The following is a 22784-nucleotide window of genomic DNA, read 5'->3' as shown; positions in this document are numbered from 1 at the left end:
TCAAAAAAACCCAACAGGCTGGTTGCAAATACTTGCTGGCCAATGAAAAGTAAATTAATATATTGTGTGATTGGGAGTTCCTTTCCAAATAAAGCAGCACTTGTACTTTTAGTATCACTCATGAATTGCCCTTCTTGGGGAGATAAGGGTATATTGGCTAGACTATCATAGGTTTTAATTACATTTGGGTTTAATACCTATTCACCACATATTAAAAATTGCAGCTCCAGTAAAATTTCCATTTGATTCCTCTGCCTACAAAAATCAGGCAGCTGAGGCTTAGCATTTAATTTTGGAAGAAAATTTTTCTCAAATGTTATAGAAATTACTCAGTAGAAAAGTGGTTGATTTGCCAATGAAAAGTGTTTACATACCACCAAGCCCATATAACCCAGCACAGACACATTGTTCTAGCACAGGAAGCATATTTAAACAGACATAAACAGAAGTGGAAATAAGTTTTTTCATTATCAAATTTGCACGAAAAAAGTATTGCACATATTTTAAAATATTTCATTTAAAAAAAAAAAAAAAGATTCTCTTATAGAACAAATTTCTTTTAAGATAAGATAAAAGGTCATCATACATGTCCTTATCTGTTTTCTGAATGAATATGGGTATGCATTATCTCTCCTGTATCTAATCAGAATAGTGAATACTACTTAAATTGTCTTCTCTGTAACATACAAATCCACAACTCTCAAAATTTTAGGATAAACTGATAAGTTACTGTTAAATCTGATGGCAAATTTGTTCAATTCATTAGAGCGATACTTACATGACTTGCTTCTAACAAAGAGATGTGATTTCTTTTCCTTACCAGAATATAATTATGAATAATTAATTTTCATGTTCTTCTGGAATGAAATTTAAAAGACCTGATTTTTTCATTGTTTCAAAAGCAGAAGTTTGTTGTTTTGTTTTTTTTTTACAATTATTTTTCATTTTTTTGCTATTGCTGTCTTAACTGAACTTTATAAATAGATCTTAAAATTGTCTGTGGTAAAAAGAATAGTGCATATTGATTATTAACTGTCCATAAGGCCATCATGGGATTTCAGCATGGACTATGTTTAATCTTGAAAACTTCTATTAAAAATTCTTACAGCTTCTGATGCGACTGTTCACAGCGAAACAAATCAAGAAACTGTCCATGTAGTCCTCTGAGCATTGAGATTTCACTGGCCATCCTGTTTTCAGTGCAAGTATCGCTGACGTGATGAACGTAACAGAGCAAGATTTTGGAGAGCAAATTTTGACTCGGTATAAAATGACCTCTCTCCCTTCCTCAAACAGCCAGATTGAATTCTGAAGACAAGCTGTACTGCCATGTATGGTGCTGTGCACTCAGACCCTGCAGTCATTTGATTAAGATAAATTTACAAACATTATTAAGAAAATAAGAAATCCTGGGAGAGTAGAGTAAGTCAATGCTACATATTAAAAACCACATAGATAAATTATGCCTCTGTGTCCTTCCGTCCAAAACCAAACAAGAGGAAATCAAACAAACCCACCCCAAACCGTCCTCAGAAACCTTGCACTGCAAGCACTGGTCCTGACTGTGACCCTTTACATTCCGCATGATGCATCTTTTCCTAAATTCTGTAAGGCTTGATCAAAGGGCTTGAGAGTGCTCACTAAATTTGAGTTGTTAAAGTAGCAGCAAACACATCAAACTGTTTCCAAAGGCAGCTCTCATTGTCTTGGATTACAAAGCTTACCCTTTGCCTTTTTTGTAAATAAAACCATGAATTTCCCTGTGCAAGCTAGAGTTTGATTCTGGAGTGAAGGCTCTGCTGAATTTGACAGGACAAAGGATTTGCTCCCAAAATCTTTTTTTGGCATTTCTTGCAGTGATATATTTTCTGACAAAATATGAGTACTTTTCTCTGAATAATCAGATCTATCTCCATGGAGGGAAGGGCAATCACTGTACAAAGCTTCAGGTTTGGACTATCAAAAAATTATTTTACTAAAAAAATTATAAGAGTCAGTTTGCCACTGGTTAATTTTAAAATACCTAAGAAACCCTTGAAGCACAGGTGCTTTCTGATCTGTGCAAAGTTCTATCTGACTTGCAGATTCCTGCACTTCCACAAATGTTTTGTTTTGAGGAACTCACCCCAGCAAAGAACAACAGGAATTGAACATTTTGCTAATAAAACCCCTCAACATTATACATGGCTAATTGAAAGCATACAAATAAACAAAGGCTGTGTAACCTCAGTCATTTCATAATAGAAATACTAATGACAGGAAAAACTGACATTTACCCAGCAGCATATACAGCAGTGACTGAATATACCTGACAGTGAAGGTTACAATACCAATCATCAGGTCTTCTCCATCCTGACAATGCCATTTACAACAGTATCTCTTCAGTTCTGCTTCACTCTCCTAAAACGGATGGAAATAGTAATAGCAAATTGTTTCTTATGGAATTGCTTGGTGTCTTTACAAGCTACTTACACTTGAAGCAGGATCCACGGTCTATAGAGTATCTAAAAGTACCCATGTAGGCTTTCATATGGCATTACACTGCAAAACAAATCCATAATGTGTGAAAACCAGGTTTATATCAACCTGCAGAAGCCAGTTGATAAATTTCATGGACCAATTCTTAAAATCTACGCTATAAAGAGAATGAAATGTATTAAAAGATTTGAGGTTTATAAAAAGTAACCCTTTTATACCATATTTTACTTTACAAAAATATTGAAATAATTAATGAGTTTTTCACTCTGCACCAGCTTTAAAAAAAATACTGTCAAATTTTGACTTGCACCTTTAATGCACCTGAAAGCACCATCAGGGGATACTTTTAACATAAAGGAGGATACCATTGACTAGATTTAGGGAGGTATTTATAACTCAAAAGCTTGCAGCAAAAACACTCTATTACAAGAGATTCAACGTAATTTTTAGATGTATCTGGACACAAGTCTTGAAGAGACAGAAGAGGGTCTTCCACATAATTTGCTTATATTATACTTTGCTGATATACTTACTAAGAGGCGGCTGAGAGCCTGTAAAAGACATCACTTTCACCTTGGGTGGGAAAAATCAGAGCTGTCTCTACATGTTGAGAACTTGATTGGTCTTTACTGCTTCTTGTTCTGGTAGGGCTCATGCCACTTGTTATTTGTCCCTCAGGCAGTATCAACCTTGCAGTTATACAATGTTTGGCACTAGAAGGGTATGGCATGTCACAGTCTCTTGTCACCCCTGCATACATTCACACACTGAATCATGCATTCCCAGTCCCGCAACAGAGAAGTTTCAGTGTGTTCATCTCCTTGTAGTTTCTTCTGAAATATCTGAATGGGGTCCTCCAAAAAGTTTAGATTACAAAAACTATACTTCCCTGTTCTTCTACATGGATATATATATATTTATAATTTTTGTTTGTTTGTTTTTTGCAAATTGAACACTGAATCATGATTATCATTTAATTTACATCACTACGTGCTAGAGCTCCTTATATCTCCTGAAAACCAGAGGTGAGCTGCATAGGATTTCTTTTGAAAGTAATATAAAGGACGTAAATTGCATTTAAAAAGACTTTGATACTCCACAGAAAACAAACAGTTCTGGTAGTATTAATGTTTATGACCTAAGTAAACAGAATTTAGTTTATTTTCCATTTACAGGCTTACAAACATGACAACTTATATTTTTAATTAAGAGCTATTTTGAAATCCTATTCTACCCTGAATGGTTAACTTATGGGAGTGTTGAAGACTGCTATGCTCCTATTTTTTTTGCACAGAAAACAGTTTTCATCACAGCAACATGGAGCGCTACAGGTTTGTTACTTTTTGAATGTTTTCTATTTGTTTGTTTGTTTTTGCCATTGATTAGGCAAATGTCAATCATTCATTTCTAAAATAAAATGCACTACTGGCTAAAGTTGAAAGCTCTGGTCAGAGCTCTCCTATTGGTTTGATTGTAAGTACTGTGCAGTCAGAGTTTCACAGCAGCAAGGAGTCATGGGTGAGTTTCCCCAGCTGAAGTAACTGCTCTGTATGTTGAGTTTTTATGAGGCTTTCAGGTGCTGCTGCTGTATCAGTGTCCTGCAGACAGACTGCACACAGTGGATCAAATGATAATCATGATGACAGCCAGACTAAGAACACTACAGCTTGCTGCTCTACTTGTAGTACACAATCCAGTCATTCCTACAGCCCTACAGTCAACCCTTAGTTGGGACTGTGACACCAGAGCTTCTTCAAGCTGTGTTTTTGTTTTGTTTACAATGTGGTTTCATATTCCAAGCGCTCCTGGATAAGGGCATCATCTTTATACTGTAGCCGTGGAGGAGCAGGGGAACATTCAAAAGCTAAGATGGCCTTCCTCAGGCTCCTGTCCAACACGTGTCTCTCCCACGCTGGGTACCTGTTCCTGAACAGATCAATTTTAATGACAGACTCCTCAATCCTTGGTGGCCGGGATGAAGGTGTGGATGGTGCGGTAGGTCTCACCTGAAACACAGGCACACACCCATCCCTCTCCGTGAATTTTTGATCCCGCTCACTCGTGACACTCCGGTTGTTGGAGATGGACCGTAGAGTGTTTGTTGCCACTTCTGGGGGCAGGGTGAAGGTGGCAGCAGGGTCCTCACAAGCACAGCTTGGCGACTGCCCAAACCTTGGTCCGTTGGGGTGAAAGAAGGCATAGTACATTAGCATAAAAACAATGCCTGTTAAAAAGCTGCTGAACACTACACATAGTGCTGGTATGGCAAATGCATCAGAGATGGGTGGGGCCTTGTACAGATACCAGAGAGCACTCAAGGCGGTGTTTTCTAAAAGGATCACAAAATAGTAAATGAAAAGCCTACAGCGTGTCCTTCCTTCCTTGACATTGAACCAGCTGAAGATATAGATTATCCCAACAACCATGTCGAAAACTATTTCCTCCCATTTAGTGATGCAAAACTCTGTCTCGCAGTGGACGATCCAGAAGGTCATGATGCACCAGTGCAGCACGATGAAGATCCCAAAGTACAGCTGGAAAACTGAAGCAAACAGAGCAAAAGTAATAACCCTTGCTGCAATTGTGAAGAAATGCCAACAAAACTGGATTATAACAGCCATGTAACTGATGGGTTTCTTGTCATCACGGGAGTCACGGAGGGCCTTTTGGTAGGAAGCCAAAGCCCAAGCCAGGGACACAAGAGATGCTGCAGCAGTAAGACCTAGGAGGAAACAGGAGATGCAGTTAAGGCATAATTAGTATATCAACACTTAGTTGAAACTGGTGAGACCCTTGCTGCTTTAACTGAGCCCTTCGACACTAACTTAATCAAATCTCTTACTTCTCCTGTAGCTCAGCCAGTACCTCTGTTGTTGAGATTTGATTCCCCTTACCAGCAAGCACACTGGTGTGTTGGATACACTTGAACCAGAGTGCCTAGCAAGCTATGATCTGAAATGCTTCTCTAGCAATTTTATATTTGAAACAAATCCATTAAGTCCCAACTTGGCAAGCTGGGGATAGGTGTCTCTGTCAGCTGTGTGATTTACAGGACCCACAGTGGTTATTGTTTGAAAGAAAGAATATGAATTTTCCAATTTTGAAAAGTCACTAAAGAAGCCTAACATAAAGCAACCAAGTCTTTCTAATTAAAATACCTGCATCGTATACAGATAAACTAAACAGATAACAATGCAAGCATAAATATACATTTTCAAAATAAATTGATGTAACTCTCATTACATTAGAGTTTATGCTAGCTGCCTTCCTCTTGCTGAGGCAAAGAAATACTGTCTATTTTGATATTTCCACCAATTTTAAACAGAATTTTAACAAGTACAAAATATCAAAGCTTTATTTTCCTCCAGCTCAAAATTAATTTTAGAAAACTTGGAATTTTCTACTGAATTAAAAATTCTGAGTATAGATGCTCCTAAAGCAGGAAGCTATGACTTAATGTTCATATAGCCACTCTGTCTCCCATATATCACAGAACTACCTATTTATAAGGCCCTGAAATGTATTATTTCTGAAAAACCTGTCAAATTTTTTTTACAGAAAGAATTAAATATAAAATTATTTCTGATAAGATTTTCAAACATTTTTTGGTGAAAATTCTTATTCATTTGAAAATACAAAAAAAATAAACCAAATAATAAAAAAAATCATTTATATTCTTCTTTTGAATGTGTATTGTTCTTTTTTTTCTCAAGTGAGTTTGATTGTTGTGTAGGCAAACTTAAAAAAGAAGTTGCTTCAAAAATTAATCTAGTTTTTAAATGAATTAATCACTTCCCTACACTACCAGGAAAACACCTTACATTCCCATTTAAGAAGTGCTATAGTTCAGCATAATTATTCAAATCCATAACACTTACAAAGCATTCTGTTAGAAATGAATAATTCTCTTCTATTAGAATATTATTTTTTATTTATGTAGGAGTCTTATCAAGCTGCTTTTGATGGAAATGGGAATTCAATTGAAATGCAAAACCACAGCCTTTTAAGAGTACTTATTCTTTAAATAAAATGGCAATAAATATGTTGCATACAGAGGAAAAATAAATCAAACATTTTATACTTAAAACTGTTTTATTACCAAAGCAAATTTTATATACAGTTAATGAATGAATTCATAAGTCTCAGCATCCCAGCCTGAGAATTTATTCACATATCATTTAAAGATAATCATGCTTCAGCTTCGGTTCCTTCACTTTGAACTAGCTACTGAAGTAAAACAAACTGAAATGAAGAAAACATTTCTTTTGTCTGCTGATAAAAGCTGTTTAATAATTTCAACAACCTTTGGTTCTGGATGCAGACACAGTAATTTTCTTTCCTCCTCAGTAACTTTCTTTGAAATCTAACCATCAAAAATATATTATTTAAATATTATACATTTTATGTAAATGTTGTTAATACAGAGTGGTAAGTTTAAACCTTAATATATGTTGCTATTAATTTATTTTATTTTTAATAAGTTTATTTAACAAAAAATTGTTATGGATAGAATGCCTGGTTCTGAAGAGAAAAAAAATCTATTTAAGCAATCCACCTGGCTTCATACAGCAAGATCTTGCTCAGTGAGTAGTACAGAGGGTTTCATTGCTTTCAGGAGAGATTGTGTTTACCAGTGTTTCTCCCTCAGTCACTGGCAGGATGCTAATTATCTTGTGAGCTCCTATGAATCCATGATTTTAAAAAATCTTTGTTTTAAAAATGATAATAATAATAAACAAACAGTCAAAATATATAAAAAATTTAGGATTCCAGGGAGAATTTTTAATAAAACTCGGTAAGTTTTCTACCTATGCAGATGCCTGGATGCCCAAACACCAACGCCACTCTGGAATCCTTCTTCAGAGAGGGAATAAACTCTTAACAATGAAGACAGGAAGGAGACATGGTTATTTTCTGTTCTGACATGTATATTTGCTTTTCACACTGGGCTGTCTTTCTGTGACCATTATCTCTGGAGACAACACTAACAGTTGAAAACATAAGGCCTTGTTTTCCTGTTTCAAGTATTGAAAAAACACAGTTCATTTCCCTTCTGAAATGAAAAGTTTGGAAAGGTAGATGAATAGGACAAAGGATAAGAGAATCTTTCAATACAAATGAGCTACTCTGACCAAGAGCTCAAAACTAGCATTATCAGCACAGGAAATAATAATATGAGAGAGAAATCCATGTATGTTCCTTGCAAATCTAACTTTAATGACCTCACACACTCCTGCAGAGGTTTGTAGAGATATCATCAGTTTTGCATTAGGAGGTGTAAAATCATTCAATACTGCACACAGACTGTTCCAAATAAACTGTTAAAATTCATAGGAATTTCCAATGTTCTAATGCTAATTAATTCATAGTCATTGTCCAGGACAGAAAGAAGCAAGTACAATAGCAACATAATTCATTTATTTAAGTAATCATCAATACAGAAACATCTTTTGCTTTTACAGAACAAACTCAGGGATACTGGTAAAGGAGACAAGGAAATGCACAAAGGGGAAGAATTGCCAGTTGAACTATTATGTAACTACTCTTGTGCTATTGGCAATGGTGTTAGGGATTTAGAATTAAGATAAGGCTAAATGTTTTGTGGGCACCATCCATTTTTCTTTGTTGATGAGACCAAACATTAAAGAATGATTAAAAGTATAATTAATAAGGAGACAAATACTGCAAAAGTGATGCAAATGGCAGTTTGCTAATAAACAAATGTCCTTACATAAATAATTAATTGGAAATGGTTATTGGAAATTATTGTAGCATTGAATTCTTCAATTAGAACATATCAGTGCATTTGCTGAGTGTGTGTTTGTAGAAACCTCTTCAGCCACATTTCAAAAGAAGAACTAAAATACATTTCTATTACTAGCAAAAGAAAACTTTGAAGGCACTAACATGGCACCAGGAAAAAAGAATAGAATGTCCTACAGACCTAATGGAAAACAAATAATTTGTAACATTGCAGGTGGTTTAACTTCTGCAGTCAGGAAGGATTATTTGCCATTCAGAAACGAACAGAGAAGACCAGACTGTGATCTGTGGTGCCACCATTCATGAAGAAGAAGCACCAGCTTTCCTACTTGCTCAGCTGCAGCCTCCATGCTGACTTTTTAGGCACTGCAGCAGCTTTCTGGTGTATTTGACTGTCTTGTATATCACAGTATTGTTTTTAGAGTCTTGATCTTGGATATTAGGATTAATTAGCTCTTCTCAGTGAATAGATACTCAAAAAGTTATATGCTTATCTGTTACAGACAACTGAAAGTCCAGGAAAGCAGGAATTCTGTAAAACAGCCTTGGGAATCATGCAAGTATGTTTCTTCCTTTTCCAATACTGAACCTTCTGGTTTTTCTCTGTAGTATATGATTTGGTTTCTAAAGTTTTGTCCTGAAGAGGAAGGAAATACAGACCTTGTTCAAGAAAAGAATGACTTCACATATAGCATTAGGCAAACAATGCTTTTGTTTGTGGCTAAAATGGATGCCTGAAAACTCTGAATTGCAATTAGTTGGGAGTGTACTCACCCACCTTCAGCCTTTGCAGCTTAGCCCACTGACAATAGTTTCAATAGAGAAACTAGCCAATAATTGTATTGCATTGTATTGCATTGCATTAGGACAACCTTTTGTCAGAAACTAATTAGAATCTGTTTTGACTGAAAAAGACAATTTTAACTCTTTTATTCTGTTAAGAGTTTGCATTACTTAATTATATTGTTTGTAGAAAGGAATGACAACATTGTAATTACAGATGAGATTCAGATGTCCTTAAGATAGTGCCCTTCCTGTCTGGAAACAAAGAACAGAATTGCCTTGATTGAATTATAATTTTAACTTCCTTCCCTGGAAATGATTAATTTCTCCATATAGAAGAGATGTTCTTGCATTTTATACAGTGTGGCATATCTGTACTGATACTGCAAATATAATACATAATACACTGCAACAAGCTACAGCTCACTAAAGACAAGATAAAAACCACAAACATGACTTTCAAAAGTGAGAGCAAACATATATGAAGGAAGATAGAATGTATACAGAGATGAATACATTCACAAATGTAGGATTATTTCAGGGAAGCAAGATGGAACAGCATGAGAATCAGTGAAGTTCTCCTCAGCTCTGTGAGAAATCTGACTGAAATGGTCATGAGTAATCCAAATAGAATTGCACACAACAGATAAGGGATTTTCATATTACATCTCTGTTTGGCAATTCACAACTTAATTGTATCTTGCTGACACATCTGCCTTTGTATTATAGGTCTCCCAAACATATGCAATTTATTTAATGTTGAGGAAAGCAATTAAATGTCTATGCAGCACATATGACTTGCTAGAATGTATTTTTCCCCCACTCCCAGAATATAATCTTTAGACTGGCATGTAACTGAAAAAAATACGGCTCTCATTCTTACACTTTTTTTAATCTTATTTTAATTTTATCTTACTCCTGATTTGTACTTGGGGGAGTAAAGGCATATTCAGGTCCATAAACTAAATTTTGTCTAATCATATCAGTCCATAAAACCTATAGAGAATAAATATAGCACACCTCAGGTCAGCTGAAAACCCTACAAATGGATGAACTGATCACAGAATGTGCTCCTTGACATTCAATCTGATATCAGAAATCAAACTACTGCCAAGGCCTCAGTCTCTGCTTCGTCCTCCTTTTATAACTTGTACCCATCTCATCATTTCCAGGGGAACTTTCATGCAAAAGCAGGAACACCAAATGCAGCTGGACAGCTGGGCATGACAATGTTGCCTGGGATCTGTGATCATGAAACCTTTTTTAAGAAAGCCTATTTTTACAAGCCTCTTGCCCAGCTGGAGAAGTGATATTATCTGTATCCAAGCTTCCAGGTGCTTCTCTGAACCAAAACCAAGGATCTCTAAAATTTACAGTCCCCTTAAGGCCTTAATCCTGTAGGAAATGGTGTATCATGACCTCATTCCTTCAGCTTCAGAAAATGGTTTGCTAGATTTACACAGCTTTTGCCACACTGCTCTGCAAGTATAGACACAAGCTTGATGTTCACGTGGAGGCCTTGCAGCCAGCTTGACAATAGCCTATGGGTTTCTGCACTGTTTCTTTTATTCCCATACACTAGTAAGGCAATGCACAACATGGTATACATAGGCTGCTTCCACATGTGTTTTTTTAGCACAAAGGGCACTTTGCACACTTTAGGGGCAGTTTTTGATCACATTTGGGACTGTATGTCCAGGTTCTCAGTATGTTTTACATGGGTCTCATTTTCTGACCAATACTGTGAGATGAAATGTAAAGATGAAGCTTGCTTTTTTTATGCTTTCCTATTATCTAAAGATATAAGAAGATAAACTCTTGCCCTCATCTGGCTTATTTTCTTCCCCAATGACTGTTGAAGTATCTATACTGGAACCCATCTTTAAAGCTTTCAGAGCCTGTCACCAGGTTTCATAGCCAGGGACTTTTCATATACAAGGATCCTTGCTGACACAGTTTTTGCCGGCCCATTTCTTTTTTCAGAAGAGGGAAGCCCCACTAACTTAATGTCTGCAGCCAGATTCTCCAACCCCCTAAAATACGCTGTATGCTGATTTTGACATATCTTTATGTACTCAAAGGTTCCAGCTTGGCTTTCTCCCACTGTGTACTGGGGTGGGGTAATGCAGGATAAGAACCCTTTCTTGTTGAAATGTAGGTCAGATTTATGCCTGATATTACCTCTCCTATTACGTAATGTTTAGACAACATGCTAGCTTATATAGGAATAATTTCTCCCATGATTCCTTTCAGCTGCTTTCTATAGATGCTTCCGGTGAGACAACTGCCAACTGTTTCTTTAATCTGGCTCTCCACAACAACTTATTTTTTTCCTGGAAGTCTAGAAACATGATATATATTACTTTCAACCTTACGCATTTTACCTACTCCTGTTTTTTGTTTTCTGCAGTGATTTGGACTTTGTGTAGAGGACCAAAGTCAGCTGACAAAATTTTGGCTTACTGTATGTACCTTTAGTGGATTCTTAGGGTCTGTACCTGCTCAGTGATTTGCCTCTTGCTGCACTCAAAGTCATATCCAATTTAGCAAATCTAATTTAGACACACTGTTTAGATGCTGCTGATCAGCAGCCCTGATCATAGCTTTAAACAGGTGTACAAGTGAATGACAGTCATCATTTTATTTCAAGCTAACATCCAGAAAAGTTTCCATTTGCCCCAAATCCAAACAAACAAAGCCTTTTACCTAAATTTTTTTGTTATTGTCTCAGGACTTCTTTTAGAAACCATGAATAAAATCTGTTACAGAAAAAGAAAGTCAGTCTAGAATGCATAAGGACCATGAAGATTGGACCTCTCCTGTCTTTCAAGAGACTGGAGTCAGTAATTCAGGCCTCTCTTTTCACAGACATCTCATGACAAAAGGGGCACAACAAACAAAAGCTCTGCTACTTTCTCATCAACCTGTAAAGTATTGACTCTTTAAGATACTTGAACTGAAGTCACTGCCAGAATAGCTGAGGCCAGTTACTAGCTGAGTGAGCATCCTGTGACCTCTTCTCCCTCACAAGTACATTTTCCTAATTTTTGTTAGATTCCTGTTCTACTAAAAATCTATTATATTTATAAGTTACAATTCAGGAGTCCTTATTAGCCACTAATCAAGTCCAGTCTTTCACAGGCAGTGACAACTTGTCAGGTACTCATGTCTGTTATGCAGTCTGTGTGCTCCCAGGCTTGGCAAGACAGCATGAGATAATTTTGCCTGTTAGGGAGCTAAACTTAGACTTCTGTACTTTCACAGCTAGACTCCATGCCTGTAAGGTAATTTGGTATCTTTATATTCCAGTGAAGTATGTGCAGCATAAACACACCCACTGACTCCAGGCTCATTTCCATGATGTGTAAATTTCTTTTTGGCAAAAAGTGCTTTCAGTGTCTCGAGGCTGCTGCAAGTAGCCTGCAGTAATCAAGGGATTATCTGGAGACTGAAGCAACCCCAAGCAGAACAAAACTCCTGCCATTGCCTTAAGGAGGAGCAACATCACGGTAATGTAGCATGAAGCTGAAGAGAGGGCACTGTCTACAGGAGAAGGCCCCGCCTGCACTGTGCGGTCCGACGCGCTGTACGTATCACACCTTCCAGAAAGTCAAAGGCAGAAGCAGTAGCACTTCTCACTGCTGCCCATCGGGAGAAAGAGAAAACGGTGTAGTCTACTAGACGCATAAAATATCCTGTCAAAACATAAGTTTTGAGGAAATGCCTTCCTGTTGATCCACACTTCTGTGGTTTTTACCTTTATTTTTCTGTTAAGCTTTTATATGCTTTTGCTTATGCAACTTCTAGACAGAGTTTCTCCTGGTATATTCCAATGATTCAGAGGAACAAGCCACATAGATTTTCACTCCTAGTCTGCTAACAAGATCAACTGGAATTCTTTTATTTGAAACACTTTGGGAAAAGATGTACACAGTAAACACCATTTAGATGGCCCTTAGGAATATGATTTTATTTTATTTTTTTAAAGCCTTTGTACTTAAGTCTACAGCAATGAATTTGCAGAAGTCAGGAGAAAATGAAGGTTTTTTCCTTCAAACAGCCACTGTGGTCACCCCTCCTAAGGTCAATCCCATTCTTGTGTTCAAACAAGCACATAAGAATTCAAGTTCCAAACATGGTAGAAAACATCCTTCCAAAGGATATTTACACTCACTTTAAAAATGCACCTTTTTTTTTTTGTTAATTATTATTATTTTCTTTTTCTTTTTTTTTTCTCCTTTTTTTTTTTTTCTTTTTTTTTCTAGTCTGACTTTTTCTACCTTTGACTTTCAGTCACTGATTTTGCTGGAGTTCTGTAGAGTTCAAACTACATCAGTGTAACTTTTCACGGACCTTTAGAAGTTTTAATGTAAATGTTTCCAGGACATCAGTTTTTCAGTTAGAAGCCCTCAGTACCTTTGAAACAGCATAATGCCAGGACATCCTTAGAGATACATTTTTCTTTCTTTCTTTCTTTGGAAGGGAGGATATCTTCTTCCCTTCTCAATATGCAATCATACTCTAGAGATCAGGGTATAACCTACAAAGAAGACTTGATGGTTAGTGGTATTTCCAAGTAGTTGTTTTTAAATTCATAGAAAATACGTGTATCCAGTTATGTAAAGACTAAACACCAGAAGAGAAGAAGAAGTAGACTTTGAAAATCCCATAATAGATAGCTCTCAGAATGAGAACAGAAAACATTACTCCTGATAGTTCTACGGCTCTTAATCATATTTTGCGGCTAAATGAATACCCATAGAAATGTCAAGAAAATGAACTTAAAATAAATAAATAAAAATACCTGAAGGCAATTTTCCTCAGCTTGAAAAGAGCTGGAGAAAGATACACGTTATTCCTATTAACCAAGCTTTCTGATGTGTTTCCCACCAGCATCCCACAAGCAAAACAGCTTGAAATGACCATAATGGCTGCAGTACGGTGGAAAAAATCAGAAATTGTATCTGGTGGATCCAAAGTATGTTTTGTCTTCTAAGTATATTTTTCAAGACATACTAAATATCATAAAATACACATAGCAGTATCACACTGGCTCTAGAAATGTCTGTTGAGGATTTGGAAGAATAATGGATAATCCAATATTTCAAACACATTACAGATTTTTTTTTATTATTTTTTTTATTTATTTTTTTAGATATTGCACTAGCAGTGGCCAGCATCCAACACAGGGGAGACTAGAATCCAAGACATCTTCTGGCATGAAAAATACCTCAAATACCTTATATTAAGTCTTATCACAAATCAATATCATGGGACCAGGTCACTGGCAAAGAAACACTGACTGCAGAAAGATAGGATGGAACCATTACTCCCCATAAGCCAGAGGTTTAGGGTTGTTTTTTCTGTGGTTCATAGCTTATATTGTCTTTCTGAAAGGGGATAAATTTCAGCCTCATTAAGCAACTGATATTTCTCCCACTTGCACATTAAAGTAATTCTGAAGTTAGTACCTCATTTGACACGATTTGTCTAAGAAATATCTTTTGTAGCATTTTTCTGTGTTTGCCTTTTAAGCTTCTCTAAGCTTTTCAGCCCTGAAGAGATGTTGAGGATAATGCCTGATGTGGTGGCTCAGGGACAAAAGCCAATTAGTATCACTCTGAAAAGGAAAACAATTTAGCATTTGCAAAATCCCTCTTAGCAGAGAGAAAACTGGAGCTGTTAACTTTGTCTGGTACATGATGCTATTTCAGTTTTCTCTGTATCATACTGAAATATTACAGTTCTCAGTCAGTTATGTTTCTTTTACTTTGAAAGACTTCAAATACATTTTCACAATAATTCATTAAAGAGACTTATTTTTCTGCTAGTACAAAAGCAATCACTAACCTCCTTTCCCCACTCCCAAAATAAAATCTATATTTTTCACCTACTGTGCAGATAATGTAAATTGAAGCAAAGTCTAACTAACCATTTTGAAGAATACTCAGTGTATTCTGGGAATTCTGGAGATTAATTCTGGTTCTACCTCATGCCCAGCTTTGGATTATTTTAAGATCTCATATATATATCTTTCTCTTCAATATTAGTTAAAAAGCCATTTGTTATCAGTCAGGAAGCTCCAGAGCTATATCTCCACCTATCTCTGATACATCTAGAATATGTCCACATAATATACATAGGTAAATATTATGTATGTGTTTACACTTTATACATACAGTATATTTAGATTTATATCATACATATAGATAGATAAACTGGCACAATTTGAAAACTTCAAGGAAAATAATGACTCAACATTTCCTTTGAAAAGCTTTTTCAATATTTATATGTGGTTTGTGCCAAAATTTGCACCTCACTGCAAGATAAAATTAATCTAATTTCAATTTTTTGTGCATGTCTAGAAGATTGAAAAAGTTTCCTTGGCTCCTGCTAGAAAACATTTTTTTCATGTACAAGTACCATCAAGGATGATCAAATTACTTTTTCAACCTTTTCCTAGCATTCTGGGCTGATCAGTCCCTTCAAGCCTTACATCCAAAGGGTTGATCAATAGCCTCTGCGACAATTTTATTCTCCTCCTTTGAATTTCCTCCAGTAGCTCCATCCTCCAGGGGATGTGAGTCACTGAACAGGGCACAGGCTTTTAAACAGTGGTCTTATTGGTGGTGTTCTCACTGGTACGTGTCTATTGTGTATCTTCTTTTACTCCCTTGGATCAAAATAAGGCATGAAGCCTTGACATGGAGATCTCACAAAAAAAGCTCTTCTCTCTACTGACTGCTGTGCCATCTTCTGAATTGTTTTTTACAGATCAATATGTCAAGGGAAGTGATTCTCCCTCTCTACTCTGCTCTCGTGAGACCCCACCTGGAGTACTGTGTCTAGTTCTGGAGCCCCAAACATAAGAAGGACATGGAACTCCTGGAGCAAGTTCAAAGGAGGGCCACAAAGATGATCAAAGGGCTGGAGCACCTCTCCTATGAAGACAGGCTAAGAGAGTTGGGGCCATTTAGCCTGGAGAAAAGAAGGCTCCAAGGAGACCTTATAGTGGCCTTCCAGTACCTTAAGGGGGCTACAAGAAAGTTGGGGAGGGACTTTTTACAAGGGCTTGTAGGGATAGGACAGGGGTAAATGGCTTTAAACTGGAAGAGGGGAGATTTAGGTTAGACGTTAGGGAGCGTGAGGGATGTGAGACACCAGGACAAGTTGCCCAGGGAAGTTACGGTTACCCCCTCCCTGGAAGTGTTCAAGGCCAGGTTGGATGAGGCTCTGATCAACCAGATCTAGTGGGAGGTGTCCCCAGCCATCCATGGGGGCTGGAACTAGATGATATTAAGGTCCTGTCCAACCCAAACCATTCTATGATAGGACTCTATGATATGAGATTATTCTATTTTTTGAGGCAGAGATTTTCTCATCCTCCAGATGTAATCTGTCCTTCTGATTCCCAAAATCACATTTCTGTATTAAAACATAATTAGTTGGATGTGATAATTTTGACCAAATTTAACCAACCTGTGATGGTAACCTATCCTATGCACTATTAACTACCCTCACAACTCTGTGCAAGGTCTGGGAAAACCCAACCAGTCATTAGAAACCCAGCCAGACAATATTGTGCATCATTATTGGTGAAATGGTAGAGAAGTGTCCAAGGAAGTGGTCACAGCACCAAGCCTGCCTGAGTTAAAGAAGTGTTTGGATGCTGCTCTCAGGCACATGGTGTGATTCTTGGGGTGCCCTACAGAGGGACAGGAGCTGGACTGATGATCCTGATGCGTCCCTTCCAACTCAGCATATTCTATAATTCTATGATCCTATGATTCTAAGTGTTCCTACTGAAGGAGAAGTGGACTTCAGGCCTTTTTATGCCTGAATTTCAGGCATTTTTATGGCTTCAGCCATTTTTTTCCAAGAGCCAGAGAACAATTAGTAAGATAATAAATATATTCCTGGCAGCTGGCAAATCTACACAGATTCAACTTTGAGCTACTCCCAGCAGATATTGCCTCTTACCCATTCAAACCCAGAGTCATGAGAGAGAACTGGGAACAAGGAGTGAACAGTACAGTGCAGCAATCCAGGGGATCTGAGGAAAAACTGGAGATATTTTAAGGGCAATGCTTAAGGGCAGGGTAAGAGTACGAGACACTGTCAGAAAGCTGTGAGGACATTATGTGTTTATTCCTACAGTAGGAATAGAAAGAAACCAGTAGGAAATAGGCTTCATTATTTTTGCTGCTTGAAGAACCTATGAAATTATATTAATAGGCATTCTGCTTTTGTGGAATTCATCTGCTTCTCCAATATTTTGTTAAAAATTAATCTTTCAGTGTCTACAGACATCTGCAACAGGGTCCTCCAAGCTGGAGACAGTATAGTTCAGGCTGGAAACAGAATACACAGAGGGCCCTGGAACTGGAACTCAAAGACTCAGATTATGTTTTAGAGATTACTGAAGCACCTACCTACCTTGAAGAGCAAAGAAATGGATATTAGTTTTACAGCAGCGTGACTTCAAATCAGGTTCTCTGCAGACACAAAGGGGAAACTGGCAGTCAGCTGCACACCTCATATTTATTTGATATATTGGCTTGTTGATATGGTATGACAGCAGATTAGCAAGACATTTTTTCTGACACTGAAGATGATCAAGAAGTTATCCATTTCCATTCACTGGCCCATTTTTACAAACAGAATAACAATAACAAAGCATTCTACAACTACAATCTATGCTAGTAACCTAACAATACTAAACATTTTGATACAAAAATCCAGTCTTTTCTCAACAACATGAGCAACAGCTGATAAAAGCTCAGAAGCAGTAGCTCTAAACCTATTGGTGAATAAACCACATTAATAAAACACTTCCATTCTGGTCAACTTCAATCATCCTGATTTGGAGGGGAAACAGGATAGAGCATGTGCCCATGACTGCAGGGAGAGGAGTGAGAATATGCAATTTCCCTTCAAGTTTGGAAGTTGTTTGGATGTTCAACGGTGAATGACCCTTCATTCAGCCTGCAGAACAAAAGCTCATGCTTGCTACTACCACATTTAGACAATTTGTTCTTCTCAGTCAATTAAAAACATAAGTATTCCTTAGAACACAGGGTTCCCAGAAAGCCCTCCCAGTCATGCCACAAATATACTGCCAAAGACAGAATCAAAACTAATACCATGGCAAGCAAACATCACATTTCAAGATTGGAAAGGTAATATGGAAGTATGCTTCAAAGAGTTCACATTCCCAGTTATATATTAAAAAAGTGCTATGATCTATTAGTGTAAGTGCTCTTCCACAGTGAGATGAAGTAAATAGGTGAACACTTTTTTTTAATGATTGAATTGCTTATTAGAGCAAACGCAAAATGACTTTCCCTAAACACTCAGGCACTGGTGGAAAAAAAAAAAAATCACATTAATCAGAAATCCATCCTGTATGCAAGTAGATTTTCTCTACAAGATTGAATGTAAGGATACCAAAATAAACCATATATTTTGAGATGTCAGCATTTAATTTGAACTCTAAGCACTTTATGGCCTGGTTATACTCTAATAAATTTAATATTTTTCAGTTACTCAGTATGTTGGAACAATTTATTATGGACATTAATACTAGTTTAGGAATAGATGCAACACTTGCAATAAACTAGTATAGTTAAATTATTAATATTATTTACTTTCAAACTTAACCTGCTTTGGGAAGCAGGAGACAGAGAGACTTTAGTTTGTTTTTGTTTAGGATTAGAAAAATATACAAGTACAAACTTACTTAGAATTTTTCTGTTTCTGAAAAGTAAGGTCTATTGATGTGCAAGAGCGTGAGTCAATTTGTGCTTTCTCAGATACTCAATGCTTCCTTCTCCTCTTGGAAAATAACTGCTGTAACTGATAGCTTTAACATCTCATTCATTTTGGTTCTGCATCTTTTCCTTCCAGTGTCTTCAGCATCACCTGGCTCCTAAGTGTTCCCCAGGACACCGCCCTTTCCCCTTTGTCACCTGATCTGCAAGGCTTTCAAACAACTCTCTTCCCAATGCTCCTTATTTTTCTTGCTTTTCAACAGGTTTACCAGCCCCTGTGTTTATTTTCTCTAGAGCTGCTCTGAATCCCCAGCCCTGTCTCTTCCCTTCCAACACCCACCTCATCTGATGTTTCCAGTTTCATGGTTGTCCCAGCTCTGGGACAAGGTGCCCAGGCCTCGGCTTTTAGATGCAACCCCTTGATGGCTGAAGCATTGAGACCATAGATGTCTAGTTCAGGAATGCAACATGGTTCACCATAAAACTGAGGCAACTGCCATCTCATGCCTGCGTCTTTAAGCAGCAGGCTGGCCCAGCAGCTCACTGCTCTGGTGTCCACCCTGTATGTATTTATAGACAGGTTGTACCTATTTGTTGTTCTTCAGGCCTTCCCACCAAGACAGCTCTTCTACTTTCCTTAAACAGCCAGTTCTATCAAAATACTGTTAAAAAACTGTGGTGTTCCATCTGTCTATCTCTATCTGTCTGTCTGTCTGTCTATCTATCTATCTATCTATCTATCTATCTATCTATCTATCTATCTATCTATCTATCTATCCTCCTACAACAGGAGGATATAGAAACTAACATTCTTGATAACTGTAAAGAAAGTGTTAGTTTTATGAAATGCTTCATATTTTAGCATGAGGTATACTGAGAATAGAGGTCTGCTTGTGTGAGTAACAACTAAGTGAGCAAGGGTATTCACTGCTTCTTACTTTTTCCAAAGCAGCACTCATTATCTAGGGCATTTCAATTCACTTTCTCCTGTTCTGATTAATGCTCCTACTTGCTGAATTATGTCATCAGAATAACCCCTTCCCTGAGCCTGTGTTCATTTTTATTACCTCTTTCATAATGAGGCGAGAAAAACCTGAATGCAATAGTCAAGTAATCAAGGTAAAGTTCCATCGAATGCAGGGAATATATTTGTAATTATTTGCTGTCACACTATATTTCTGTCTGCATTAAAATAATTTATGCTACTCACAGAGTAGCTATATACATAAATTAATAATTTAAAGTTGCAGTCATGATCTCAATCCACCTTTACTCTTAGTGCAATTGCAGGAATTCATAAAGTGTATATCTCAGAGGCTTATAGGAAATGCGAGTGATGTTTGTGCAGAAGATGTGTGTGCCAATACTCAGTGAGTAACACACATTATTTCTGTGCCCAGGATAAGATTCTCTCTCTTTTATCTGCCTGAAAAGGTGACAAAATTTCCCCTTATACCTCCATTGTATTCCCCTGAGCTATTCAAGCTGAGCAACATATTAGCTCCCAGAATGTGCGTATTCCTGTGAACGGGATATTTTAACAATGCTTTGCAGATCTAAGACCTTTTCTAAAAATATTGTCATACTGTCTGTCATCATTACTTTATTCTTGAAATAGCTCATGAAGAATGACAGCATGACATCCATTTTCCTGATGGATGAGCCAGTGGAAAAGGAACTGAATGATTTGCTTGAAATATCAGCACAGAAAGCATTTCCAAGAGGAAGAACTCAGGAGTTTTAAAGCAGAGTCTATCACACTAGCCACGGGGAATATGCCTTCAGTGGCACCTCAGTACCACTTTGTAGCAGACTCCTTGGCTGAACTTTCAAACAACAAAGTACCTGTCTGCACTGGTACTGTGCATATCAGTGGACTCAAGCACCACTGTTTGTAAGCCAGCATCACAACCTGTGCCTGTAATGCAAAAGCTACCCTGTCAGCATAGAGCTGGATCATTGGAAGGTTGTTTCCTGACTGATCAGGATACCTAAAAGATAAACAACTTGTATATTTGGGGAGCCAGTTGAGTTTTGTTTAATCCAATAAGAGCAACTGGGTTTTGAAAATAGGTCAAAGTAACAAGGAGAAAATGTTTTCAAATTACCCTTCAACAGTACTGGGCAGTGACAGGGATTTCATTCTTACAAGCACAGGGCTAGAAAAATTGAGACAAACTACATTTAGCTTTCTCAAGAGCTATACAAATAAAATTATATTACCAATTTACCAGTTTTCTACATCCTAAATCAAGAAGTGCTTAGTTTATCTTCTTACAGCTGCAGGTGAAGTTCTGTGCCTGTGCTTAACCCACTATCTTTCGAGCATGCTGAGAATGCCTGACACAAACATTGGCATGTCTTTGGGTAAGCGTGAGAGAAATCTTGGAGCTTTTCCAATCTTAGATGTCATTCACAAGATTATCACAGGGGTGATAGATTTGTCAGGACTTCACCTTTGTGCAAACAAACTTCTAATGGGTTTCATGCTAATTCACTGGCAGTAACTGTTAGATGAACTAATTCTTCTTAGCTTCACAGAAATGTAGAATTTCAATAGTTTTTTTTTCCCATCTGAAAGAAAGTTGACGACCAGGTACTTATGGGCATATATTCTACGGATCATGAGTGAAATTTGGTTCACTAAATCCTTATGGACCTTTTGATGTACTTTTAATGGACTCTGATACGCTTAATATAATTATTCAATTAAACATTGCGACTTGAATTTATTATTTTGGGGCTGATGGCACATACTAGCACAGTCACATCTGGTACTTTTGTACTTCTTGCCATAGAGTATATATTCTGCTGTTTAAATAGCAATTTAATAGCAATATGGGCTAAATAAGGATATTGGCTTAAATCCATGTTTTCTGAAATATTCAAGATGAATGAAGGCAAAGATTTGCTACTTGTCTTTAAAAAATGCTTTTGCATATTTAGAACAGAAATCAACCAGCAATTTATTCGGCATAGTTGTAAATAGAATATTAACAAATCTCCCTATATCTATAAAAGCTAAGGAATACTAGGTATCACCAACTTTAACAGAATTATTACTGTGTGGTAATAAAGTCCTCAAAATAGAAGTCTATAATGTGAATTCTTAAGCTCACATAATGAATGCCAGGCTATCATACAATTAGTGCTCTGCAGAGTGTATAATTACAGAAACCGGAGAATATTATGGGGCTGCAGTTTCTCTATTGTTGGAGCATTTGGTAAATTTGACTGGCAGCTTCTCTGTTATTTATTTTTTTTTTTAACCACCAGGGAATCAAGTCGTGCAGTCACTTTGAGTGACAGCTAAAGAAAACTGACTAATAAGCGAACACCCCACACTTGCATTTTAAAGATGCAAACACCATCCAGAAAAAGGAATTGAAGTAGCCAATTTGTATAATCAATGACTTTATAAGATGACATGATAACAGGACTGAGGAAAAAATGGGATGCCAGACCAGGTGGGGCTGTGTGCAGCATGCATCCACAGCACAGCAGAGCAGAGCACAGTATGTCTTCACATCACAAAAGGTGAACACCACATACCTTGGCTAAAATGCTAATTATTTTAATAAGTTGCTAATATATTTAGTTTGTCAATCTTCATTTTCCTGGGATGAAGTTATCAAAGTACCCTTTCCACTTTTGAAGACAAACGCTTAAATAATCATACAGATTTGTCATAGCAAATGCAGGTTCTTGGTCCCTCAAAGCAGCTGGAGAATGAAATGAGGGAGTTTGTCAATACATTAACCTGGTATAAATTAAAGCAGCTTGAAGGTGGTTGTCGTTTGCCTTTGCTGATGACAGTTTTAAAGGACTATTGATCCAGCTGATGAGCTTTGGAAGAGTGTGTAGCTATGTTGCCTTTCCCAGGGCCATGCTCTTTGCATGGGAGGGAAGAGCTACTCGGCCTTCCAGAGCATCAGGGGTTCATTGCACACTGGAAAGCTCTCCTGCTGTCCCTGGCTGTGAATTAAGGGC

At 37.2% G+C, this 22784-nt stretch overlaps 1 protein-coding gene across 1 annotated transcript in view; it reads right to left on the bottom strand.

Moving 5' to 3' along the window:
- Positions 1-3903: 3903 nt before the first annotated feature.
- XKR4 (XK related 4) overlaps positions 3904-22784 on the bottom strand; it is a 222025-nt gene continuing 203144 nt past the window's right edge. The window contains exon 3 of the mRNA XM_051612403.1: positions 3904-5200. Within this exon, the coding sequence (XP_051468363.1) occupies positions 4254-5200 (947 nt within the window). The 3' untranslated portion in view covers positions 3904-4253. The remainder of the gene's footprint in view (positions 5201-22784) is intronic.

This window comes from Apus apus, chromosome 2, assembly GCF_020740795.1.
Source record: "Apus apus isolate bApuApu2 chromosome 2, bApuApu2.pri.cur, whole genome shotgun sequence".
NCBI classification, from domain to species: Eukaryota; Metazoa; Chordata; class Aves; order Apodiformes; family Apodidae; genus Apus; species Apus apus.
The sequence above is the reverse complement of the archived record's forward strand: the minus strand, read 5'-3'. Positions and strand labels throughout refer to the sequence as shown.